The sequence below is a fragment of the Anopheles maculipalpis genome, chromosome 3RL (assembly GCF_943734695.1).
Source record: "Anopheles maculipalpis chromosome 3RL, idAnoMacuDA_375_x, whole genome shotgun sequence".
Classification (NCBI taxonomy): Eukaryota; Metazoa; Arthropoda; class Insecta; order Diptera; family Culicidae; genus Anopheles; species Anopheles maculipalpis.
In genome coordinates, this window is record NC_064872.1 from 16365725 (window position 1) to 16393480 (window position 27756).

At 44.4% G+C, this 27756-nt stretch overlaps 1 protein-coding gene across 1 annotated transcript; it reads right to left on the minus strand.

Annotated features, from left to right (window-relative positions):
- On the minus strand, positions 1–27333 carry LOC126560440 (uncharacterized). Its single transcript, XM_050216400.1, has 12 exons — positions 27279–27333; positions 19081–19207; positions 17363–17691; positions 16768–17287; positions 16597–16704; positions 16369–16522; positions 12247–12593; positions 5759–5938; positions 1079–1256; positions 854–1001; positions 636–785; positions 1–557 (listed from the first exon to the last, which is right to left on the minus strand). The coding sequence occupies exons 2-12, from the start codon at positions 19160–19162 to the stop codon at positions 264–266; spliced, it is 2490 nt and encodes an 829-aa protein (XP_050072357.1). The 5' UTR covers positions 19163–19207; positions 27279–27333; the 3' UTR covers positions 1–263.
- Positions 27334–27756: the final 423 nt, after the last annotated feature.

Sequence of the window (27756 nt, forward strand, 5' to 3'; positions counted from 1 at the left end):
ACGTTATCAGTTTTATTCGAAAAAATGACATTACTTCTCAATGCGCGGCATCATGTACAAACGTGTTGAAATAATTTATCAATAAATTACTATGCGCATTGCGTTCTGCTTAAAGTCCTACCAGCTTAAGCTTAATATCATCTTAAATTCTAACCGGTATGTAATGCATTGCTGTGCCATTTTGAGCGTTCCCGTATCGTTGCTGAGTTGTCATGTCTGAATAGTGGAGTCTTAGTGGTTGTTGGACGTAAAATAACCTTATCCTAATACTCCTTGCCCATCACCTTCTCGATCCAGGGCACAAACTTTTGGATGTTCGTGTACACCCCGGGTAAATGTTCCCTACCGCATCCGATACCCCATGACACGAGCCCAATAAGCGTTTTGCGTCCCTCGATCGAAAGAGTCAGCGGTCCACCGGAGTCTCCCTGGCAGCTGTCTCGACCTCCTTCCTTGTAACCGGCGCACAGGAACACATCGTGAATAGTTTCGCGACGTCCGGCCGCCCGGAACCATCGCTGACATCGCTCGTTTGGTATCACTTCAACATCCACTTCCTGCAAGACGAAATCGTTTTTGTGTTAGCTAAGTTGTACGACGTTCGTCTTGAAAAATGCTTTGTGCAGGAAGTTTACCTGTAGCACCGAAGGTACTGTGCTCTGCCCGTGCCGTGTTCGACCCCAGCCAGCAACAGTTGCCATTTTGCCCACCAACTTCACACTCTTTGGTGGTAAGCAGACCGGTAGTATGTGTTGCCGGAACACGACCTTTCGGTCAAGTTTGACCTGTACGGAGAAAAAAAAAGTCAATTAGTTAAATTCGCCTTTTTGAGTAGCAGGGAAGAATAACTTACCAAAGCTATATCGTTCCGGAAGTCACTCGGAGAATAATTGGGATGCACTTCCTTCCTTTCGATCGAATATTCCTCATGTGTTAGTCGCTCCTCTTGATCCCGCACATCCCACTCTCCTAGCCGTACCTTTAGATTGCTGTTTGGTGTTCTAAAATCGGTGTTCATAAATAAGTTTATTAGTACTCGCTAGCAAAACCATTCCTCGAAAAATGAACTAAAACCCACGTGGCGACGCAATGAGCAGCTGTGACGACCCAGCGATTAGAAACCAATGCACCACCGCAGCTAAGCTTCTTCGTAAGGAAGCCCGATTTGATGAGTGCCGCCTGCCAAGGATGCGTTCCAAAACCACTCGAGTGACCACCGACAATACGGTTCGTGCGAGTGTACAGCTCACCACAGCCTGTCAGGAGAAGGATATTGGAAAGTTTGTGAGAATTTGATGATCAAGGATAAATGCTAAAGATATCTGAAAGAAACAATTCTTTCTTAGTGCATCTACATTTCATAATGTTAAAAAGAAGTTCTACAGGTGAATTCCTTTTCGTTGGTGATTGATTGTGCTTTGTTGGTGCAAAAAACCGTTGGGAAACTAGAAGCAACTACTGCAAGCGCGTGAAAGGTGTAAACATGGTGCACAATAGTTGAGCAGAGTGCACTAAAAAAAGGTGCTAGAACGCAGTTGGTGCAGTTGTGTAGAATTTTCAAGATGATTCGATTCTACCACAAGGAAAAATCAGTTGAAAACATTTTTTGAAATGAGCTTAATACAGTGTTCGGTAGTTTAAACCAGTTACTGTAGATATTGCTTACAATATTAGGATCTGTATTTAAAAGTCCACTTCATTTCAAGTAATGTTTTCCAACAACTTTCCAAACTGCGTCTCATCATACCCTCTCAAAAACTCCTAAAATAACACACGAATTCAGAAAGAAAGAAACAACTTGAAGCGGTGTAACTATGCGTTTGACAACCGGGAACCGTCCCCGTTCGCTACGGGTCTCCACAACCAAGGAGAAGGAAATCTGCACGGGGAAACACTACGTAAAGGGATGCTGGCAGACATTTCGGGTACCATTCTCGATGCCGTATCCATCGTCCTCCTGTGCAGGATATCCAAACACTGCCGATGGTGGTCGAATCTGTCCGCCGGAACTGGAACCACTAGGACCACCACCGCTGAACAATCCCGAAGTCGGACGGTTGCCGAAACTGAACGGACGATCATGATCGTTATCGTCGATCCCTCCAAAGTGTGATGGTGGTGGTGGTGGTGGCCGAACTGAATGTCCTCCGTGAAGTAGAGGTGGCTTTGCTGGTGAAAACGGTGACGAACCGCTGCCAAGCTGATTACCGTCGAAGCCCCACTCTGGCGGAGGAGGTGCACCGGTAGGGTGGTGTTGTTGGTGCGGTGAAGGCAGATGTTGGTGTGGGTTCACTTGATGGTGACCATGGTAGAGGGGTGGAGCGTTGAAACCTCCGCTAGAAAACAGTGACGTCGTTTGTGTGGTCTGTGGGCGGTTCTGGTGTGATCCCGGTGAGCCCGAAGCTGACGAGGACGATGAGGATGATGATGACGAGGAGGAGGAGGAAGACGATGATGACGGCGATGAAGCGGGTGGATAGAAACCGAACAGGTTTATAATGTCACCTATGCATAGAAAGTTTGAGGATGTAGTATGGAGGGCGAAATTCTCAGGAAAAATCATCAAGCGGGAGCCATTTGGTATGCATCAGTTTTCGTTATTGGGTTAAGGATTTTAATGTCCTTTCTATAAAGCTAAAAGCTGCGATACGATGATCTTGTGTTCAAACAGCTCTCTCAACTATCCATCGCCTTCTGTATGATGTCTTTTGTGTACAGAAAAGTGTTTTGTTCCACGCAGTTTCGGCCCAATCCGTCTAAGATCTGTTTTTATCCCTCAGAAAAAAGTTATAAATATGAAGATACATGATCACATGATCGCAGCTAGTTGTATAACTTATTTTCACTTCTATAGAAAGACGAATCCATCGAAAAGGCTCCATATCCCACCTCAAAGAAAATCCGGGGCAAGATGGAAATGTTTCATATGACAAGGAAATTGTACATATGGCAATCACCCAGAATTATGCTCAGATTACGCTCAGATGATGAAAAATAACTTATTCTTGAGGAACGCATCGTTTAGCAAAATGACTTATAACTGACCTTAGATGGTTTTCGCGTCAAACTTCTGTGCAGGACCTTGTGTTTTTGTTGTCATGATGAAAAAGCATCAGCAAGAGGGTTGATTTGGTCGTAGAAGCGACAGCAAAACGGTCTTCACACGCCATGCTTGGGGTTCAAATCCAATTTGGACCGCTGATACAACTACAAACGTCGATACTTCTCATCCTGCTTCAATAAAGATCCATTATCACAAATTCGCTTAAGCTTCGAAGTATTTAATTTTGTTGATCGTCGGTTTATAATTGAATATACGCCAACAACAATATTACGTTTAAATGAAGGCTGTATGAACAGCTTAGCTTTTGAAACAACATTGTTCGCACGTTACCGCATGCCGTTTTTTTCCATTTTCATTTTTTCTACTTTAGCACCCTTTGGCAAGCCGTCATAATTGAGTAGACGACACCCGGCAAAACCCATAAGACCGACACCTCAGTTTTGTTTCTATCCAACGGGTGTACGCTACGGATGATAAAGCGTCACACCTCGAGTTTTCCTTTCGATGAGTTATGAGCCACATCGGGCTGAAAATGTTTTCATTTTTCACCAGCACTTCTTTCGTCATCCTGCACACAGCTGACAGCGCTGTGGCATTCGTTGCAAAGCATAACCATACCGTTCGTCACACGTTTCTGTGGTGAAAAGCACAGCTGGTAAGGGGCAAAGCATTCGCGACACCACTTTCCAGCAAGCCGTGGCTGAGACTTTAGCTTTTTGCTTCGGTTTAATGGCAAAAAGAAGAAATGACACAACACTCATTTTCGATTACCATTGCAGAGTGCGCCGATTGCGTTGCGGAATTTAATTACCGATTCATTCGTGTTGCTTCCGTCAAGGTCGCTCCTATGTGGGCATAAATCTTTTATCGACGTGAGCTGCGCCGGTGCGTAACTGACCCATTTAGATCAACGGCGAGAAGTGAAGTAGGGCATGAACTATGGCCCTAATTGCTCAACGCAGCACTGATCGCTGGATGTCGTGGATGCAACCAAGTGCGGGTTCGGTTGGCGTGCTAGCTGGGAAATGTATTTTCAATCGAAACCCTTGCCGAAAATGAAGGGCCTTGCGGACCTGGTAAGCATTCGATAAAATGTTTATCGACAAAGGAAGACTGGTTGATAGTAACGCAGTGCTTTATTTAATTATCCAAGACAAACATGAAAAATGAAAGTACATTAAGGTAGTTACATAAATTCGAAATCAGGATTTGATGTCAAAACAGGCAAAAACGTACGATATCCATTAATCCGGTTGCAGATTAAATGCAACGATTACTTTCACTGAATCGTAGGCGCACCATCATGAAGTCCGAACTTCGATTAACATTTCGTTAAGAAAGTTACTGCAATGCTAAAAGTTTCGCAATAATTTATGGATTGTAAATAACGTTTATCGTGTATAGAAAATTGTTTTTTCACTATAAATTTCATTAACAATGAAGGCTCACCAAAATATTTGTTACCTGACGAGAGCAATCTATAAAAATAGAATTTCTCTTCTGTTGAGAAACCAAGGAAAACGGCTTTCCATTTATTATCTGGCAAAGGCTCTACCGTATCATTGGTGGACTATAAATGTAGTTTGGCAGTGAAACTAAAAGCTAATGCGAAAAACAAGCCTGTATGGCTTCAAGCCTCAACAATGCACATGCCAGCAACAGCCCGTAAATCATCATCACCACGCATGTGGCAGAAAAGCGTGCGTCTGTAGCAGAGTGACGCTGATAATTGTTATCACCCCAATCCGCCACAGCATATTCCACCGTGGGTGGGATCCCCTGGCTGGCAGCCAACCCAGCAGCCACTCTCTCACTCTCTTTTGCGGACTGTATTGTTTATCGCTTGACAAACGCTGGCAGCACTAATTTGACTCCTACAGTCGCCTTAGTAACACGTGTTCAACATCGCGGGTGACGTTAGCCAAAAGGAGACACAAGCGTTACACACGGCCGGAAAGTGAAATGCAATGGTGGTTGGTGGTTGATGGTTTGGCGCGCTTTGCAATACAAAAGCGAGCGATCTGCGCAATGATCGTGAAATGGTCCCTTTTCGCGGGGAGACAATTCGTACGGAAAGGCAATGCACCATACGCATACGAATAACAGTATACAAGGATTAGTCCATAGCAATCAGTCGAACGATTTACGTGTAATGTTGATTTATGAAGCAGTGCCTGGGAAGGGATAGTATAGCTGGGGTATAGCGGAAGTATAACCTAGCAGCGTCACGTGCGCGAAAGTCAACATCGAATTTTGCGAGTCATTGGGAAAGCGGGCAAATAGGTACACCGACCAGCAGTTACATTGCACAGGCTCAGCGACATAAAATTGGTGTCGTTTTTCCCGTTCGTTACCCTGCGTGCGGATGTTAAAGTGTTCCCTAGACGCACGGAGCACATTGATCCACGGTGAGCCAATTTTGCTAGCGTTCGTTTTGCTCTGCCCGTTTCAATAAAGGTTTTTTTTTCTCCTGTTTCATTGTGTCATTGCATTTCGTGAAGACATAAATGTGCGTTGTTATCCCGAGCCAGGCGAGATTAAGTCGTTTCAAACGGCTCGCTGTCAGGTGTCAAACCGTTTGTCAAGTGTCGGGTGTTGTCAACCGTTGGCAAACAAATCGATGAAAGGTGTGGTAACGTGGAGGTGGTCGAGTTTGCTGAGGAGGATCAACCAGTCGACCGTGGGCATACTTACTGGCATTATGGACGGCACCGTGTTCGGGATCGCTTTCCGGTGCAAAGTCGCGATCGATGCAGCAGGACCAGATCATACCACCGGAACAAAGATCTAGAGGTTTGCCACCACCGAGTACGCAGGACAGTGATAAGCCACATTCGAATTTACGTCCTTTATGGCGGCATGTTTGTGGAATCACTGAAAATAGCGTGGAATAAAGTGAAATTAGTGAAATGAAATTTGATCAAATTAGTCAAAAGATTATGAATGTAGATAAAATAGTAAGTACAAGATACACAGCAACATAAAAACTTACAAAATTGTACAATAAATAATGATTAAGAAAACACAAATCATAAAGGACGAATACTAAAAAAAGGGTGAGTTAAACATGTAAACTCTCCATATCAAAACTTATGTGGCAGATGATGAAATAAAATTTTAATGAAGTATTCTTATAAACAGCTTAACGGTAGAGATACCTGATGTTACTTCGAAGGTATCGATATAAACTATAATCTATAACGTTATCCCATCCGAAGGATTAACCTTCTAGCTGCTTCTAAATCAAGTCATGAAAGTTCTTGAGGTTGGCAAATACCTCCTGTTATTGAGACAGCACTGAGTTCGAAAAGATTTGGATTGTGTGAGGCTGAGACAATCTAGATAAGATTCGATATCCAATCCTGATTTATGGAAGGTAGACGCAGTTGCCGTTTGTGCTACTAAACTTTTCAAATTTGGTTTTGACACCTAAACAAGAATAGATAATATGTGATAAATTTGTGCATATTCATTAAAACATAAAGAACGTTGGTCTTAGTAAGTAACTTTTAGTTAATTTCAGTTGAAATCTGACTGGAATCATTAACCAGTATCTGTCAAAAACATACAGCAACCATACAGTGGTACACACTAAGTCCAAAATAAACCAAAGAACATTGAGAGAAAACTTATAATTGTGTGTCACTAAATGCTTACTAGTTTTCGATTTTTTCTTAACTAATTGTTAAAATACAAACTAAAACCAAGTCAAGCAATCGTAGACCACATCGTCGGTTTCAAGTCTTAATCATAGCGAAAAGCATCACCTACTTCTGCCCAGCAGCTCTATGATGGAGTTTTGACCGTAATCCTCATTGTTGAACGTTTGCCGCTTCCCTAGCGCATCGAGTATCAATATATCCTGTTCCTGTTGAGGCGTAGGTCCACTTTGAGCACAAACCGTACCCACGAGCACGATCACAATGATCAGCAACGGACACGCAAGGGTACACCACGCTTGTCGCAACCGTTGATCGTTCCGCTGCTGTATTGTAGCCACCGGCGCTTTCCTCGTCGTATTTTCTGACAGATGCATTTTGGATAGCTTTTTCTTGATTATTTCCACCCACACGTTTATCTTTTCGCCTTGTTGCCTTTGTAACTTGCCTGTGCGCACATTTACTTTGCAACCAAAGGCACACACGCTTACACATAAACAGAAGCCAACGGAGTTTGTAACGTACTAATGGCGAGGTGGAACTAATTTACGCAATTCCCTCGCATGTAACACCCTCAAACGAAGAGATTCTCGGCCGGCAATCGCCTGACAGACGTTTTGGTAAGCGGTGAAAGAAATCGCATCCATGGATTGCCGTAATTTTGGGGACGCAAGTCAACGTAACACGCGTATTATCGTCACCGGAAGCATTATGAAATGACAAGATGCGCAAAAAAAAAACAAGCCACAACGACTGAAAACAAAACAAAAATCACTTTCTTCACAAGGTAACACTTTTCCAACGCACACTGGAGCCAGACTTTGGGGAATTTTTTCTCTGCCTTAGCAAAGCTCTTCCAAGCCGTAGACCGGAACAGTGACAATTCGGTTCACCGAAAAGAAAACCGTACACAATGACTTATGGGGAGGAGGGGTGCTTCTTCTCGCGTTTAGCGTGCTTGAATGGCGTGATGGTCAAAATTTCCCACCCAGTTCCGGTGTTACATTCGACGTCTCGCTGTGAGCAGATTATGCAATGCTCCAATTTGCTGTTTTGCAGAAAAGCAGAAGCTGTACTGCTCTCGATCCGATCCGCGGTGGGATTGTAAGGAATTGCACAAGCTGATGATCGCACCGATTGCACACTATATCACTTCCGGGCTTACTTTAAACTGCCCTAGCGCATGCAACTTTAACGATATGAGCGGAATCATTAAGACACATTGCAGCTCCTTGTAAGCAAGGAGCACTTTGCTCGGATCGGTACAATGAACTCTCACTGAACTGATGAATCTTTTCATACACTAGCATAAGCATAAAGCGTACACATACACTCGCAATGCAATCTTCCAACATCCGCACCATGCAGACACGGTCCCATTTGCGTTTGAACGATCTATATCACCATCGAGCGGCACTGGCTCGAGCTAGGTCTGAGGGGATGAGAACCTTTTTCTCTCCAACCTGCACGATCGCGCCGAGAGCAGGTACTCGACCAGCGCAGTAGGTTCCCACGTATGGGGGATGATGTATGTCTGTAGCGACGCAGGCAATTTCACTTTCTGTTGCAAGAAAACCTTTCTTCGGCCTCGCTGCCGCAGCGTGACCGTGGGACCACGGTCAGCGGTCTCCGTTTGGGGCGTTGGGCTTCTTGCTACGAGGCTTTGTGCGGTTCGTGGTGGATAATGGGACGAGGGCAAGATGAAGACGTCGAGTTCAGTTCAGGTTCAGTGAGTTGATGTTCTTCATTTTGACACGCTAATGACCCTACGAACTCGTGCGATCGTACAACCGACGTAGAGCTCCAGCAGGACCGCTCGCATCGGATGGAATGGGTCTCGCAGTGGAATTAATTTCAATTAGATCGGTTGGATCGGTCACTGGATTTTGTTTTTGCAATCACACATACACACGCACGGCTCAGCCCAACTGAATCGAGTCTACTGCAGTCAACTTTCACGCGGATCCGTGCACGCTTTGACACAATGCGGGAGAAAGGAACTTCGTCACGATCGGGCTCGAAGGAGCAGGAAGGAAGGCAACGGAAAAACGGCACACACAAAAAAAGCAGATACAAACACAACAAAAACGCACACGCGTCTTGGTCGAGAGTTGCCGATGAACTGAGGCGGCTCGTTGCAACAAGATGCCATCCATGGTACAAGCTTGCGATCGCAGTTGGGGAACAAAGAGCCATCGGAGGATGAACTGAGTACCTTTCTCCAGTGGGGGGAGGGCTTTTCTTAAGGTGGCGTTCATTGGCAGTGAGTTACTTCAGGGTGGGTTTTGTTTGTTTTAATCACGGCAGAAGGTATCGTTCGGTAGCAACAAGGGAAGGCATGTGCGAATTAACGGGGTTTGTCGCTTGTCATCAGTGTGTCGGGCGTTGAAGTCTTTTGTGTTTTTGTTCAGGCGCACACCCTGCTAACGTTCGTCTACCGTGTAGCAGTTGAGCCGATCGGGACGAGCCGATAAGAAATGGTGGGCAGCAATTATGTGCGAGCATAGGTGCTTCCGGAAAAGTGCATAGAACATACGGCCGATCTTGACACGCTCTGTGTCGATTCGGATGAATGTGTTCCGGTCGGTAACGGTTTCTTGCGCGATTTAAAGCAAGTCGTTGTGCGTTATGTTGGATAATTTTCTCATGTGGCATAATTGGGTGGAATGGAAGCAGTCACAATGTCAAGATAATCATTTTGCAACACAAAAAAAAGCAAAACAAATAATATCATGTTTTCTGGTTGACCTAGTAAGATTTAATTGTTAAAGATTTTAATATTATCTGCAGTTCTTTCACTCACGAAGTTACATGAAAGGTACCGGAAATGGGAATTGCAAGTCTTATAAAAAGCAATATATTAAACTGTTAGGAACGAAAAAGTAATAATAATATCAAACAGCATCCTTATATTTACTTATATAGGACGGCAAGGCCATATTGCTGTACATCATCGATTTGCTCGAATCCAATGAAATTACATTCCTCCTTCTCCTTCTTGACTTAACGAGCTACTAGGTCACGACCACAGACTATTCTACTAACATGTGGATTCAATAAAGTTTTCCATTCTTCAAAACAAATACACCATTTTGCTCTAAATTAGCTTAGCGTCAAACGAAATTACTGGTTCAGTAATTAGCATGTTTCACGGCACCCTTTTTCTAGCGAGAAGGAACCCTCTTTCTACGTTTTCACTTTAATTACTCGACCAAGGAGGAAACTGTCTGAATTCTGGCTCATCCAATTGCTGGATTCCACTTGGGCAAACAAAGAAGCAATGATAGCAATTTACCTTCCCTGTTCCGCCCTTGTTTTCGTTTCTGTCTCACTTTCTGCCTCGCGCAACATTCGGTCCGAATCTTAATCCGAACCGGAGCACATCTGCCACAAAACGAAAGCATCTCGTCCACGCCTTGCCAAGCCGTTTGCTTTATTATATCACCTCACCCAAATACGCGTCAAATGCTTGTATCGAGCCACTTGCAGCTCGCCGATTGTACATTATGCATGTATACTTCTTTTTTTGTGTGTTTTGCTCCCTGGCTGCTATCCTTCCAGCGCACCTTGAAAAGGTGTCGAAAGTACTTCAGCGTATCGGTTGTGGTTTGGCTGGCGGATAGTGACAGCCGGATAAAAGAGAGCGGTAAACGACACAAACGTTCAGGAGAAAGTGTCTGAAATTGTACGGCGTCTTGTTGTGCGAGCCGGTGGCCTGACTCAGGAATAGTGGTGGAAGTTTTTGCGCAAAAATAATTCCACCAACCGACACGCGCCCGCTAACATAGCGTAACACGTAGTTTCGTGGTTGGTCGATCGTACAGGAGACACACTTTGCCGCTGTCATCACTGTTTTCCAGCCACTGCGAGTATGAAGATGCAAGAAGAAGCCATCAAAACCCGCATCAAGACGCAAGCGAAATCCGATACGATGCTCACATCGGCTTTCATTGTTAATCCGTTTGTAATTTAGTTGTCCAATTTCAGATCCGTCGGTCTATCGGGTGGAGTGGATTAAATAATTCTATACGCTGTCACTGTTCGCAACATAATTACTCAAACAGACTCGCCTGTCCACTATGCCATCCGTGGCCACCCCCGTTGAAGTTTCTCACTTACATAACGTCACTAGCGTCTTTCTCGCTCTCTCTCACGCGCGTTCTCCCTCTCTCATTCACTACCGCACGATAAGGTCTTGCCTTGTCTGCTTCTCAAGTTTTTCGGTCAAATTTATCGCACGATCGCCACTTCCGACGGCCCGGCAAATCGGTCTTGAAAGAAAGCGAAAGTGAGCGAAACATTGAGGCCGCCTAGTTTACTTTCTCTTTCGAGCGATGCGGTTTATTTGGTCACCTTACCGTCCGCATTCCCTTTGTCCCCAGATGTTTTTGGGGGAGATTTGGTAGTGGTTTTAGTGATCTTGTTCGGACACTAGCTGAAGGGATGACTTTGCGTGAGTGCGTTTATTTTTGGTTAAGGTGTTCAAGCGCCTCCGGTGAGTTCCATTGGAAGTTGATGTTTAACGGCATAAAAGCGGTACGAACCAATGTGTCTGTGTCAGTGGAACAGTGAGCAACAAAACGCTCTGACAATAAAAACGGCGAGACAGTAAAGTTATTAAAAAGTCCGATTCGCACATTAGTATTTAGTGCTGTGCTATGTCTCATTCTCTCATTCCAATGTGATAATGGGGTAGTTGATATCATTGCATAAGTGTAAATAACATTTTGGACATGACGGTAAGTTTTGGATTTGCGATGAAGGATAAACAGGAGCCAGTGTTTCTTGATAGAAACAACGAATTAGCTTCAAGATAGATTTTTAGATGATTAAGCTGGAGTGAATGCTTTCATGAAATAATGTAAAAATTGTAAAAATAAAATAATTAGTCAAAAGAGCAACAAAATCTATGACTCAATACTACACAACAAACCACCGATTGTCTGAAATGTTATATGTAATCGTTTTATGTTCAATTTGAATTCTATCTAATTAATAACAGCAGTAGTCACAATCACGTTAACAGCGATGGACCGGATTTTAAGATCACCTTGTGTTGTAGCAAGATTCAAATAAATCTAGTTCGAAATTTGTCTCAAAATTTTTGATGGTAATGCTATAAAAGCTGATGCTGTGTTGTCATAATTTCGCTTTAGGTTTAGGACCCAGTGGTAATACGAAAACGAAATCGGTCTTCACACGGAAGGACTGGTGTTCAAATCCCATACTGAGCGATGACTGACTAGCCCACTACATAGTATTTAGTCTAGTAAGCCGTTCGATGGCCGAAGAAAAGGTGGTCTTATAGTTTTATCAACGTCTGTATGTGCAACGTATTGTAGTTAATTCTTTTTAAAAAATTTTCATTCACATTACCACCACTTCGAATCAACTTAGCTTGTTATCAACCAAAAACCAGCCAGGGTTAAAATCTATCACTGTTTCCAGTCATCAAGAGTGTAATCAACCAGACCGAGACCGTAAGCTCGTGGTTCCGGTATGCCAAACCATCTAATTACTTACTTCCGTCGAACTCTTCGAAGAATCGGCCCTGCTTCGGTAGCTGCCGGTTGATGAGTGTACGCAAATTTTCTCGGTCCAGTACCTCGTTGAAGCGTTCGTTTGCACTGGCCGAGCCCGGACGTTCCGAACGGCCATTGCGTGCAATCGATGGTTCCGATGCGGTGACAGCAGCAGCAGCAGCAAGCACGCCTAACAGCAGCAACAGGATCCAACCGAGATGCACTCGCCGCAGCGGAAATCTGAAACGCATAGCGAGCCTCGGGGACACGACACCCGCACAGGCCGAGTTTTCCGGGGAGGGTGGTTTAAAGGTGGACAGCCACACGTCGAACAGCTGCAAAACACCACTTCAACACCCCTCTTTTGCGGGAACCGGTTTCGAAACACACAAACACCCTCGGACACGATAGCACGATGCGATCGCGTAATCACTCTCACTATCGGGTGGATTCGGAACCGCGGTGAGAAGTACCGGTGTCGGTAGGGGGTTTGTTTTTGTTTTCGAGGTGTGACACGCGATTTGCGTTGGCGATTACGATAACGACGCGACACTCTTCTATGGATTAGAGCGCGAGCAAGAGAGAAGCAGACAGCGTAAGGTGAAGACCTAAATTTGGGCGATTAGGCAAGTGAACTTGGAACTGGAAAAAGCCGACCCAGGTTCGGTATGATTGTGTAGTGACAGCGCCGTCATCAGCTGGGAAGCGTGCAGTGAATTAAGCTGTCACAAAAATGGGAGGTGCGTATTGAATCGAATTGAGGCCACGAGGAGTATGCATCGGAGGACGAACCGAACTCGCCAAAGAAACTGGATTCAAATGATGGGATTTCACTTTCACAAATAAAATTCACTCGCACGGTGTGTCTTGGGACAAGACGTCGAAATACGTCGTGTTTTTTATTAGTATTTCTACTAAAAGAATCACCACCTTGAATGAAATTTCCTTTTTCTTTTAAACTCACACACACATACACTCACAAACGTTCTTCACGCGCACGTTCGTAATTAGCGGAAGGGTACGCACATCAAGACGACTGACACTTATCCCTGCGTACGGGCTGATCTGTTGATCCGTTGGTAGATCAGGTGGGACCACTTTCCGGCACCACTTCCGGACGGGTTAATACACAAAAACGAAAGCTTTTTCGTTAGCTTCACTTTCACGAAGCTGCATACCGGGAGCAACAGCAGCAGCAACAGACACTTCACCACGGGCACACTGACGCACGAATGAATGACCTGTCACGCTGTGCAGAAATATCACGCTGGCACTAATGCAGCTATGAACCTCTCTGCCCAAGCTTTGTGTGGGTGTTCCTCGTTGGGAGTGTTATGCAACCTTTCTTCTGCGAGCCAGGAATTATGATTCACCCTCCGGGTTGACTGACGCGATCACGTTTGGAAACGTTGCTTCAAGGTTGCGCACCCGTTTCGGCGGACGAACACAATGTTTCGGCTGTGGAAGCGCTGGTTGCGAATCCGGTCGAAGCAAGCGGGGAAAACCTGGTACCACGTGCGATCGTGGTGCTGTCTACCGGGATACTGTGGACGCATTCGGACAGTTGTGCGAGGCTCGCGATTCGATCGCGTTCCACCACCTCGCTTCCAGTGGCGACCAGCGGTTGTCAGTGCAGCCAGTGAAGCCCACCGATAAGCATGGCAGTTTTGTGGTTTGGCTGGCGGTTATAATGGTTACAGAGAAAAAGAGGGAAAAAATAGACATACACACACACTCTCACTCGTATGCCACCAGCCTAACGACGCGCGGAAAAGTTCACGATCGCACCAAACATCAGCTGGGAGGAAGCAAAACGAGGAAGCCTTAACGATCATCCAGCCAGTAACGGTTGCTATGCAGGAAAAGGTTTTCGGAAGGGTAAAGCACTACGGTTGGATTTGTTTTTCAGCGCCCGACCGGTGAGGGTCGGTGTGGGAAATTAAATCACATTTTATGCCTTTTCGCACTATCATTCCTATCATGGTCTGATTCTTGCGCTCAACAACATTAGTACTCCAATACACTACCGAACGGGATACGATTTTATGGCGTAACGTTGTTTTTTTAAAGGTATGGTCAAACTTAAAATCAGATTAACATTTAACACACGCGGTGTGAAACTCTAATGTTTTGCTTTAAATCCACCAAGCTTTGTTCTTTCTTCACTTTTGACTTACGACCATCCAGCGGCCCACAGAGCTGAACCATATCATAGCAAACAGTGCACAGAGAGCAGAGCCCATAAACACTTCCTTCCGCGAGTACCAGCTGCAAACCCTCCCCGGGGCGGACAAATATATCGGAACTTTCGCAAAAATGTTGTTAAACATTTCTCCCGAACAGGCCAGTTCCTTATGCCATCAGCGCCAGCAGCGCCGTTTGACCGTGACGCGATCCGCGGGTATCAGATTTGGTCTAGTGTGGGAAATAATTAGCCAGCCTTTGCCAGGCTCGCAGTGAATTTGATGACGGTCGGGTAGGTAGATTGTTTGGGGAGGGGGGGGGGGGGGAGGGGTTAGCGGGAATGGATAATTTCACTTTGACTGCTTGGTGGCGAAATGGCGAGAAGACAAAAAATAAATAAAACTAGAGGAAACAAATGTATCACAAAAGTTGGCAAAAGCAATGGAGCGTGATATGGGGAAGGGATGAGTATGAAGAGGGTACCATTTTTATAGCGCTTTATATTTTCTTTGTTTTTGATGGGTGTGTTATGCTGTTCTGAGTGGAAATTGTTGAATTTGATTTTTGAAATAGAACGGGTTTGTTTGCACAATCATGAGATCAGCAAGCCATAAGGCGTACAATAATGGAAGATATATTTTTCAACTTCGACCTTTATCTGTTCTGGCACGCCAAAAGTGTTGATGATCCACGAAGAACTCTAAAATGTGTAGAACGGTTTTACAGATCCGGCCGTTGGCATCCTATACGAGTACGTTGGCTGTCACGATTTTAAGGTTCCACTTTATAATTGAAAATTCACTTTCCTGGTTATAATTGACTCATACGTTTCCTGGGTAGTGGTTAATAAATTCGAAATTTTCCAATCTATAGTTGAACACTGCTGTAAAACACTGGAGAAATTAAAACTATCAACTGCAAGATAAAACTTAATGTTTGAAAAAGACCAAGTGAACGTGTAATGCGGATTGCATAACGTTCGGTCGGCTATAACTCAACGTTTTAACGAAAGGTATGCAATCCTCCATACAGCTTGAAAGGTTGAAATGGTTTGGATACGTTTTTGATGGCTTCTTCAATTATAAATTTTGAATTTACGGATATAGTTGAACCAAAGTTGGAAAGAAATCTTAGATAAGCATTTGGTGTTTGTTGCAAGCCCTGGTTGATTTTTAGGGTTTACTGAAAACCGCTCATCAAACAAACATTTAATTCAAAGTTGTTGTTAATTACATCGATAGAGAATCCATTTGTGAATTAGATTCAATAACCAATTGATATTTTATGTCGTAACCATGTAAACGAATTTTTTCTTTTCTGTCATATGAAAACCAGACGTGGCTAGTTGTGGGCAACCGAATCAAGCGGATTGAAGATAGTTTAAAGGTATTTATTTTTATTTCAATTTGAGTATGACGACTGTCCGCCGCATTGTCTTAGTCAAAATATAGGTAGTTAGTGGTTAATAAAGATAGGACAATTTTTTACCATCAAAACCAAAAATAACTTTTATCATGTGATATTGAATTTCATAACAATTGTTTGTTGTATTTATTACATAGGGTAAATAATTTATTTCATAAAATTCATTGCTTTATACGATCGCGTCTAGCTCAGCGTCTTGCAGAAAGAGAGCATTCAGTCCAATGTTAAAACAAATAAAATCTTCTTAAGAAATGTACCAGAACAACAACTTGAGTGTTGCCACTGGTTAGAATCGGTTTACTAGCGACATTAGTAAGTGAGAAGATTTTTGTCGTTTTCAAGGTTTACTTTTCGTTTTTTTTATATAAAAGAATCACAATAGCGTGCGACATTCGCTCTCGTCGGTTGATTAAAATGCTATCTCAATAAATAATCAATACTGTTTTGCTGCACCGTTGGTTTGCGTACGCGCAAGAGCACCGAAAAGCCAGACAGTCTATCGGACGTGCGTTACGCGTAGATTACGCTCTGTATCCATTTGATCGTTTTCTGCACATTGTGGTAGATGCCTGGCTGATGGTCGACCCCGCATCCGAATCCGGCACTGGTAATACCGATCAGCGTGTACCGTCCACGATCGTTGATGATCAGTGGTCCACCCGAATCGCCTGCAAATGGAACGTAACGCAGCGTAACGGTTAGAAGGGAGTTCGAACAAAAAGCGGCGTTTTTTTATGCCTACCAAGGCAAGCGTCTTGATGACCATCAGAATGACCGGCGCAGAACATTTCATTGAAGAGCTCCACGTTGATCTTCTTGCTGTTGTGCCATCGTAGACATTCTTTTGTACCTGTGGAATAGTCCAGATTTAGCTATTTATTAGCATATCACTGCTGAAAACATCAAATCTCACTAATGATAGGAACGGCTGCCGTCCGCAAGATGTTTGTTCCTGTTTGGCCCATGTTAGCGTTAGTTTTCCCCCATCCAGCGATGATACCCTTTCGGCCGACCAGTTCCAGCGGCCGCATCGGTAAGCAGATGGGTAGTATGTGCGATTTATAACCGGCGGGACGTGTTAGCTTCAGCAGTGCCAAATCGTAACGATCCGGTTGCGTCATACGGAAGATAAATTTCGGATGAACAATTTTCATCTCCACCCGATGCTTTTCCGCTGGCAGTGGTTCCACAATTTTGCCCGAATTTTGTGTGTCCAGCTCGCCGAGATAGATGAGGATGTCTTTCAACCGTGCCTGTTGTATGCAGTGGGCCGCTGTTGCTACGAACCGTCGCGATACGAGAACACCGCCGCACTGATACTCCGCTATTCGAATATGCGCTTGCCAGGGATACTCTGCAAAGTTGGCCGTTCGACCGCCGATGATGCGCTTCTGCAGGGTGTTCTGTGATGTTTGAGGAATTCCACATTCGTTCTAGAAAAATGGAAAGGAAAATAGGTAGGTCAAATAATGAAGGCTCAACACAAACTACGGAAGCTAAGTGCTTACCTGCATCAGTTGATCGGAACGCCGGTGGAAGAAGCTTTTTTGCTTGCTGAAGCTTTGCGATGGAACAATCATATTTGGTCGACTCACCGGAACAATGGGCTGGATGATTGGTACCGGTACCATTGGTCCGGCATACGCTAATTTCGGAGCAATGATCGCGTTCGATTGTTCAGTCTCGTACACGCAGCAGGACATAAGCCACCGATTGTCACCACATCCGGAAACGTGTCGTCCACCTTCCAGCCAGCAGGAAAATGAAAGCCGACATGCTCGTACCTGGTTCTGGTAGACGCAGGTATCGGGAAGACCCAGGACATTATGTATGATGTCTGAAATAAAAAAGGCGTGAGTAAGACATATCGATTATTTTAAGATTTTAATAAACTGTCAGTATTTAAATGTAAATAATCAAGTTACGCACGTCTCCCATTACCTCACATACCCTGTGTTGGCGATTTTCCCACAAAGCCTAACCTTAGTTGCATTTAATTATTTAACAGAACATCATTAACCATACACCGTACAGGCACAAGTTGGCATATTGACCATCCATCCTTTTTGGTTGAGAAACAAGTGATTAAAATTCCAAAATGGAAAAATAATAACCATCACCATACCCAGATGGTGTAGTGATTGTATTGAAAGTGCAAGTTAAGTTGTTAGAAAAAAAAATCATTAATCATTTCTGTAATTACAAAGCACCGTGCTCGTCTAACGTAATTTGAACGATGCAACAGCTGTGCGACGAATTTAAATTGCTTGCAAAATTCCACTTACAACAAATGCTGTCCAGCTTCTTCCACGTGATTGCAAAACTTAAATTTTACGCCCAGCAAGAAGCAACGGTGATTACTCTTCATATTTCACCTGTCACAACGCTACAAGCTACTAAGCTTATGCTCAAACAGGAAGGTGGGTAAATAACTGACTGTTATGGCAGGTTTTCCTCCTAGCAAGTGTCTAACTTAGTGCCTGTGATTCGGACAAAAGAAGCGAGAGAAAAACAAAAACTACACCACTGCCGGCACGGACGCTGTTTGATCTTAATGTTGCAGGATTGGTCCCCCCCCCCCCCATGGCATGGGCGTGAATTGGCAATATTTCGTAGCACCCGCTTCCTAGGTCTCATTAACCTACATCCGAACGATCGGATAGGTTCCTCTTTATCCGGTACCTCGGAGCAATTGCTTTCGTTCGATGGCCGTTCGATCGGGTAAGATTTGCGGTAAGATCGCAAAAGCTAGTGGTCGGCACGATCGCTGATGATAGTGCAGCGCAAGTGACCTCGAACTTGATCCACGGATTTGGAGAGTCAGCGGTGTGAAGCATAAAAAAAAGTTGCTAAGCGTGAAATCTATCACAATTGTCCGGTGTAGTTGAAGTGTGATGGGATGTCAGCTTTGAAGTTGTGTGAAATAAAGTACACTTGATCGATGGCCTAATTTGTATCTCGTGGCGTTTGGTGTGAGATCGCTGTTGAGCTGTGATTTTTTTTTTCCTTGGGTACAAAACGTTAGACATTCAGCAATGTTCGTTGAGCAACTCAAGCTGCATGGGGAGGCACGAGAACGCGAATCTATCGTCACGTCTACAGCAACAACGGTGTGAAAAAGTCCCTTAAATGCTCGTTGCAGCAACATGACCGTCGTTTTATATGTTAGCAGTTAAAAAAAATATATGTTGTGCATCAAACAGCAGACAAAACAGGTGAGACTTACTTGCGTGTACGAGCGTGGTAAAGCATCCGAGCCAAATCAGCAACCCTACAGCGCAGGTTGTTGGGAAATGCCATGAGAGCATCTTCTTCTGTTTGCCGGCCACCGATTGCGTCGTATTTTCATTCTTCTGAAATAAGACATTGTGATGTGAGAGATGAAATCAAATTCAAAAGAATAGGTAAATCGTGATGCTTTGAATCAGTTGGCAATGTCGTGAGAGCTGAAATCTCGTCTCATACTGGAAAAAAGGTATTTGAAGAATGAACCTGAAACATGACAGAATTAAGCCACAGACTTGTCGGAACAGACAGCGTTTGGACTTCTATCTTAAAAATTCGAACAAAATCCTATCTGGCCTGTTACAGTACCAAAGCATCAAGTTATGCAATAGTGCGGAGGTAGCCATTTACATATTTTATGAAGGTCTCTGATGATAAGCGTCTTAAAAGCGGGGCAATCGCGTACGATCGCGTCGAACATAAATCAGTCCATCAGTCAGAAACCGTTACCCAAACTAGACGCATTCCGATCAAAAGGCACGAAAAAAGGAGACCAAACACTCCCCACATCGGTCAACGCGGTCGACAGACAAACGCAGCTTCCAGTATCAGCTGGTCCGAGTCCTTTCAGCGTTGGCGTCTTCGTTTTACACCGCCGTTTATTTTGTGTCTCTAGTTTCGTCTGGCCTTGACGAAGGTCGACGGCGGCCGTGGCCGGCCGAGATCGAAAATAATTTTCCTCGTTGCATGCCACTGCGTTCTTCATGGCATTTCATCACCACCCCTCGGGCCGACCCGTCGGCCGCAATCAGCGCTGGGGACGCACGTCGAACGTACAAATATTTTTTCTTTGCATTTTCACTCACTCTTCGCGCATTATCTTTCACATTATGTTTTTATGCCTGTCCTTCAGCGTCGGCAAAGCCACCCACTTTTCCCCATGTCCATTTACGGCAAGAACGCCACGGGGCGAACGGGTCTCATCACAGATTACAGGGGGGATGGATGGATGATGGGTTGGTTGATGTTTTTTTTTTTCATTCTCTTTCCCTACTTAACGACAGCCTCACTCACCGACGTGCGTAATTAGTTTGTGTCTTCGTTATTCACGTCGTTTTCATTTACGGTTTGTGCTGGCTCGGTGCTTTTATGTTGTGCACCCAACGAGCTCAACTAAAACGGAAAATGTGCGCTAGAAGACCTTTGATGCTTGAGAATAGCAAACTCACGCACGTTTATTGGTAGAATGTGGGTTTGGATTTACAGCGCAACACCAAAAACAGGCCTGTTTAAGGTGGCTGAAAATGAATCATCTACTTTAAACGGTTGTTTTTAATGTGTGCGAAACGGAAAGGAAATTAATTATTATTGAATGAGTCGTTTTTCCCAGTTTAAGTAATAGCTAGGTACTTTAGGCCTATCATTGGATGGTTCTAGTCAAAAACCATCTAATAAAATTGAATTTTATTTAAAAAAGTAATTATTCACTGACGGCTAACCTGATTTTTTGTCTTCTCACAATCATCACATTTATTGACGCGTGAGGTGTTGAAAGTGGAACTGACTCCACACGGGCAATGTTATCTTGTACATCTTTTCGGAACATCGACCACTTCCATGCTCATTTCCATAACCGACCGGATCATCGAACTGCAATGTGCTGAGTGCGTCCATTTATTGCAACTGTATTTTCCGCTCGGCAGCTAAGTGGAAAATTGAAGCGCTTCTATTGCAACGTGCTCAGGAAAAGCACAAAGATAAGAAACTGACTTTCACTGTTGTTAGAAATTTTAATGTTAATTGATTTCATTATTGACAAGATGTTTCAAGATTACAATTACAGAGTATAATTTCAAAATAACGATTAGAATGAATTTGGAAAGAGGATTCATAATTCATTTCCAGCTAGATTAAAGAAGTCATCCACACTAGGCTAGTATGAAGCATTTGATTGGAAAGATTTTCATCTGGCAACAATAGCGTTCTATAGAATAAAAACATACTTCTGTGGAAGAAGCCGATTTAACTACTTAGTAACAGTAAAGTAGTAAAAGTAATAAAAGAGTTGAAAGCTGCGATAGATAAATATTAAAAAATTAAGGTCAAATTATAGCTGCTAAACATAAATACTAAAACTGTGCAAATAAATACTAATAAAAGGATCAAATAAATCTCATTAGCAGTGAAAAACTTTTTTTTCCACTTTCCCAATTGGGTTTAAATGCTCTAAATGCATTTGTTTATCTCACACGAAGAGGCAATCTGTTTTAAAATAAAAGAAGGAATCAAAAGCTCAAATTTAAAGATTGCGATGCTTATTTATCTTATAAAAATTTCATGTTTCATGTTTACAATGTTGAACAAATTTGTATTTATCCATTCATTAGCCCATTTCAACCTCTTCAGCTTGAATGCTAATGTACAAATGATTCATCACAAATAACGATTTTCATTATTCTTAGAGCATAAGGCCACAGAGAGTGTAAAGCAAACGTCGCTTAATAATCCATTAGATGCCAGAAATGAACATTATCTTAGCGTATTTCTTCCCACAATCTCCCATTAGGAAACCAAACGGCACGTGCTTGATTATCAAACATTTAGTATTTCTTTACAAAAGCACAAAGAAAATGCACACTTTAATCTTTTCCTCCCACACAAACAGCCAGAAACGTTGTGCTATACAGTTAATAGAGTCTTCTGGTCCCGGTTTACCGTAAAAAGCAACCGAGATCCGGTAGCATCCACAGAAAAGTGGCCAAATTAATCAACGACTACCGGTGGCCATTTGATAATTTCGCTACCGACTCTTATAGCAGAAGCTAACGGAGTTTGAGTTGAGTGGAGGGTGAAATAATTATCTTAAAATATCCTCGAGCAGTTACTGTTACTACCAGACGCGGCCACGATAAGGTCCTTGAGTGACTTCATGCGCGGGTAAATTGTACTGTTTGGCGCCACCGTTTTACAAAAAAAAAAAAACAACACCGTAACCCGGTAATGAGTGTTTAATGAATTTCAGCCAACCCCAATCTGCCTTGCTTCCACACCAAGCGAAGGATAACTAATCTAAACCAGGTCCAGCATGAGCTCTTGCAACTGTGACGCACCGAACGAAACAAGCTAAACGGTAGATAATTTCGACCAGCTGTGGCGCATGTTTGCTCGAGAGCTCTCCCACAGTTGTGTCCCGTTTAGTTCCTTCAATGCGCGCATTAAAGGATGAAGGATGGAAATCTTCCTCCAAAGACCGAACGACGGTATGTAATCTTTCATCGAGCGAATTTCTCCAAAATGCTCTCTGCATCTGGTTGCATCTCCGCCCAATTCTCCTCCCGCCGGGAGGCACGGATCTCGTGAGGGCATTGACGCATTAATACGGTGGTCCGCCTCTATTCCGCTCCGCGTTCCTGTTGCTGGAGCTTTGCTAAGCACGGCCGATTATTCGCCAACGCGCCAAACCGCAACCATCGACAGACCGCAGCGAAAACGCAACACTGCGTCATCGATGAACCTTTCTCCTACGCCTGCGGGCGTTCGGTGCCAGCACAGCGTCTCTAGGAACCGGCCAGCATCAGCCAAACATCACCATCATCATCATCGCCATCATCGTGTTCATGGTGCAAATGGAGCTGTGGCTCACAGGCTTGCCTTATTAAACAAACAGATTATCGGGCCCGCGTGTCGTGCTGGCACCGGCCCCACGCCCCCTCCGGTGCTTGCCGATGTGCAGTGCAGCGATGAATTAAATTACGGGAAATTAAAATGGAGAAATTACAGCCACGATTGACCTAATCCGCTCGGGCGGAATGCTTTCTACGATTGGTCGACAGGACGAACGTGCGCACCGTGGAACCGTGGAGCTGTCCGGCAGACAGTAGTGACGTTACAACGAGCCAGGGAGCGTTGAGACGCGCGTAACTGAGGTGCTTTCAGTGCAGCAAGAAACAAAGAGAACGTGCTCGGTTTGTTCCGCAGCCCTCCCACGCCCGGGTGCGTGCCACGAATGTCAAACACAGTTTTCCCTCCACACGAAACAAAACGGTTTTCTGGCGCACGGATTAGCAAGCAATTCAAGAGCGATGAGCACAGACAGGGTAGGCTTCGATGTTCGTTAAAAAAAGAACGGCACTCTCTCCCCCTTCTGGTGACGAATGCCGGTGGTTTTTGGTTTGAATAAATTATGACACTATGCTCTACGCTCTACCAGTGCTTCACATGTCAATTGCCACCAAAAACGGTTCTAAATCCTCCAGGTGCCGCCATCGTTACCATTATCATGTCATGTTAATGGTGATGTTTTACCCCTTGATCTCACCCGCCTGGAAGAGTGAGAATAGAATAGAATGGGACTCATTAGCGGTACTGAACGACCGTACAGAATTAAGGGTTCTGAAGCGAGTGTCATAAAATCTGAAACCGGCAGAAAATTAGAAATCCCGGTCTGATTTGATTTGAGCGATAAAGCGGTACATTTTATTCGCAAACATATTGGAGCTTGGAGCCGTTACTGCGGGGAGGCAAATTTTGGCAAATGACTCCGTTGATTGAATATGAGTGACGGTTCGTTCGAGTGGTATTACAGCAAGAGAAGCAATTAGAATAGATTGTGTGAACGGTGTGGTCGTAAAAGTTGAACGATGTGTGAATTTACAACTTCATTTTCAAATTTTGTGGGTCGCCGGGTTTGGTTTAGTTACTGAAGTGCGATATTTTTGGTGGAACGAACGAAAGGTAGCGGCGATGGATGATAGGAACCATGAATGAGGAGATGTTTTTTTAGGCAAATCGCTTATCAATAACTGTTGTTTGTAACCGATATATCTTGTCAAGCTCTTTTGGCATAACATGTATCATACTGCTTCATATTATTCGACAGTCGCCAACATAAATTAAACACGATTGAAAAAAGAGGATCTAAAATGCTTTTAATATTTTTTAAAAATTACTCCATCATCAATGTAAGTAGTTTAAAATAACGAACAAAAAAGAAGCAGTATGATGACGTTGGTGAGAACGAAAATTTGTGCATGCTGTGCTATGAATATGTACGTGAAAAATAGTTTAATAGTAATAAAGGCAGCGACTTTCCCTTTACGTCGACGAGTTCTACCAGCTGTTTGATTTCACTTGATGAGAAATTACCAGACAACTTGGCTATTAGATATGCTTAAATCGTTCTCTTGGACACGGTAGGCATTGTAGATCGAAACTGAAAAGGAATCTAGGCGTTGATGCATTCTCTACAACGGTCAGAATATTAAATTTAATAAATAATAGATCAAAGAGTAATTGATTAAATCAAGCAAAATTCTTGCACACAACTTTAGCGACCTTCTTCAGTAGTTACATGGTAGTTGGCATATATCAGCACATTTTAGTAGTAGTTGAAACCCACATATTCAAAAAGACGGTCCAATTATAGAGGCGACAACAGCTTCAAACAGCCTTTTAAATTGATGATGCTTTAATAAATTAAAGCTCAAACTGAAATTTAGAAGTGCAATTTCAAATGGTTCTTGAGCCAATATTAAAACATTTCAATTGAATTTTGAACCATAAACCAGCATAAACATAATGCATCATTCAACTCTTCGATGTCAACTGAACACAACAAAAAATCTTTCATTTGTATAACCTAAATAGCCATTTATGGATATAAATCAATCGTCTTCATTGTTCCACGCCTTGTAAACCCAATCACAAACAAACTTTGCAACAAAGACCAAAAAAAACAAAAACGAACACAATGATTCAATCCCTTCTTATCCGAGCCGCCACCACACCGACCTATCACTTATGGAACGAAGGATACAAAAAAAAATGTATAAATCGCACCCTAAATCGCAAATTCAAACACCACGCCGTACCAAACGCCGGGGGAAAGTACGTGCATCAAAGAAAAAGTGAAAGAGCGCAATCGCAAACACCCAACACAGCACAATGCGCAATGCGCGCCGGCCACTGTACCCGAAGCCGATTGCGTTTCGCACCGAGTCCCGCATTGTCCACGGGGCCACCCCATTTTGGGGGTGGTGTGGGCGCGTTCGGACGGCTCAGACGGCATGCATTATGCTCCATATTCAAATCGATCGAACGGACACCGGCTGCAGTAACCGTCCGCCGAGAGGAAAAATCCGTAGCGAAACAAAAACACTTTCGCTCCAACGATTCGGTGGTTGGGCGGTTGTTGGAACCGGGGAGAGGGAAGCATCGCAAATGATGATAACGCGCCTGCCAAATATAATGCATCCGACAACACCCGCCCGCCGGTCAATGCACTTTAAGCGTTGTGGATTTTCCCTTTTGTTAAGCCGGTGGTCTCCATATTCTCATCTACCATGCTCCACCGAATAGCTGACCCGGCGAATAGCAGCTCGCATCTCGTTACGGTCATTTTCCATGTCAAAACTTATGCTTTCGAAACAAAAGCTTTACACAAAGCAAGTGTACTTGCTGCTTCCTTGCCCTCTTGTCCTACTCGCGCGTACGGTTGTCGCTGCCGACAACCGTGATCCTATTGTTGAGAGATTTGTTTTTTATTGCTTTCGGTGCGCTCGGTCTTTCTTTTTGTACCAAATTATGCACGAAAGCGATAAATTGAGGAAAACTCAGCTCCAAAAAACGGAAACGCCTAGCATACGGTGTACAGTAGAGTGCTCGGTGACAAAACGATGGGATCACCATCGTCCGAGAGAAAATCATGCAAATGTACACGCGGAAAATGGGGGCCCCTTTTGTTTTGTGTGTGTGTGTGTGTGATCGTTGTGGGGTATGCTGTACTTTTCTCAGCGAGGTCACATTGTGTTTTTCGCGAATGGAGCGCAGGGATTTTTTAAGTGTGTTTTTGTTTGCGACTTGTCCATGCCTGGTAGAGATGACAGGAGAATTAATCTTGACGAGTGACAACATGCAACCCCAAACGCCAAATGTAACCAGTTCCCAGGAGCTCGGGAACTGTGCAAACCGCGACCCGCCATCGGCATTTTACAAGCTGCCGTGGAAAAGGACAGTTTTCATTGGCGCAAAAAATAGTATTCGTCCAATTTTTCACAGGCGTGCTTTTACAAACACTTGAGCCGAATGTTTTGCCGACCTATCGGTGGCAGATCCACTGTTACATTACGTCAGAAGCACCGCAACGCTGTGCAGAGTTTGCAGAGCTCCATGGGAAGCATCAGTGGAGTTGCATCTGTACAAAACCGGAGTGAGCAAAAACCCGAAACTCGGTCACATTTACATGAACCGTACTGTACCGCTCCACGAAGCTCCCACCGGTACGAAATTGGGTGCTGTTGGGTGGCTGGTTTAAGCTTGTTTCTTGTGTGCGTGTGTTTGTTGTTGCTCGTGCTACATCGTAAAGAACTCCAAAGCGTTCGCAATGTGCACACCTCGTTGCGTACGAAAATCCCGAAAGCTCTGTCATGCGACGGGCCTGGCCTGGTTACTCCGGGGCGGTAGGTCTTTTGCTTCCCACATGGCTTGGGGATCTATGCCCCGTTCCTGAGCCCCGTTAGCTCAGGAACAGGAGCGGAAGGAAGAGCAACAGTTTCAACACACGCACTGCCAACAAAAGCCACAATAAATAGCCACACACACACACACACTCCGTACCCTTTACTGGAGCACTATGATTTATGAGAACTATATCGCCGGAACCGGTTGGATTTAATTCTTGTGTTTTGTTTCCGTTTAGGCTTCAGGGCAAATGGTTCGGGGGCATGTTTTCGCTTCGGTTTGCATTTCTCTTCACCAGCGCGGAAGGATCTTCGAGCGATCATCAGCTGATGATGCTGAAAATCTCGTAGCAAAGTTGCGTTCTTCTTCCATTTACCAACGGGAAGCGCATAGGTATCACTTACAATCCGCGCTAGACCGTAGACTAACAAGACCAATCAAACCAACGCGAGCTGAACGGGGCACGGCAGAATGATTCGAACACCCCACTAAACAACGTAATCCTCCACACACGCTCGTTCGCTCGTTTTTGCCGTTTTGCGTTTTTAATCCACTTTATAATTAGAATAAGTAACTGGTTCACCGGTATGGCTCCATTTTTCACGGCCGCGTGGCTCCCATTATTGCGATCGCTTAGCACCACCGCCGGGAGAAAGCACCCAAACCGAAACGTGTGGCCAGAGAAGACACCACCATCACCGGTGGTGATGTGTAGCTGCGGAAGAATGGATGGTTTCGCACCTTCGCAAGGAACCGTCTGCACTCCAGGTGGGAGGTTCATCGGTACACCGGAACGGATCGGGAACTGGACCACACCTCACACGAATTCGCGACCACCAACCAACCGTTCGCGGACGGTTTGTCAGCGGCACGGGCCACGGCAATCTTCTGTCGAACGAGAGCGACTTGTTTTTGTGCTGTTGTAGTAATTCTTCTTTCGCTTTTCTAGGACTGATGCAGCTCCCGGGATGTGCGAGCCGCAAGAAGTCGAAAGCACCGACCCGGCAACACAGAAGCGAACGAAAACATACACACGGTAAACCGGTTCGCACCAAAAGGGGGAGTTTCGAAGGGAAAACCGGGACTCGCCCCGGGAGCCAAACGCCAAGTGTACTGCGCGATCGATCGAGAACCGAACCGAGCGGGCCGCGGTGTTATGGCAGACTGAAGGCAGTGTTCCAAATGCCGACCGGAATGCGCCCATACCCAATGCGCAGGC

Bases quoted from the DNA above. Each gene is read 5' to 3' on its own strand.
- LOC126560440 (XM_050216400.1), bottom strand. From the start codon at position 19,162: ATGCTCTCATGGCATTTCCCAACAACCTGCGCTGTAGGGTTGCTGATT. The intron at 17,288-17,362 runs GTAAGCACTTAG...CCATTTTTCTAG, and splicing joins GTTCCGATCAACTGATGCAG to AACGAATGTGGAATTCCTCA. The intron at 786-853 runs GTAAGTTATTCT...TTCTCCGTACAG, and splicing joins TCCGGAACGATATAGCTTTG to GTCAAACTTGACCGAAAGGT.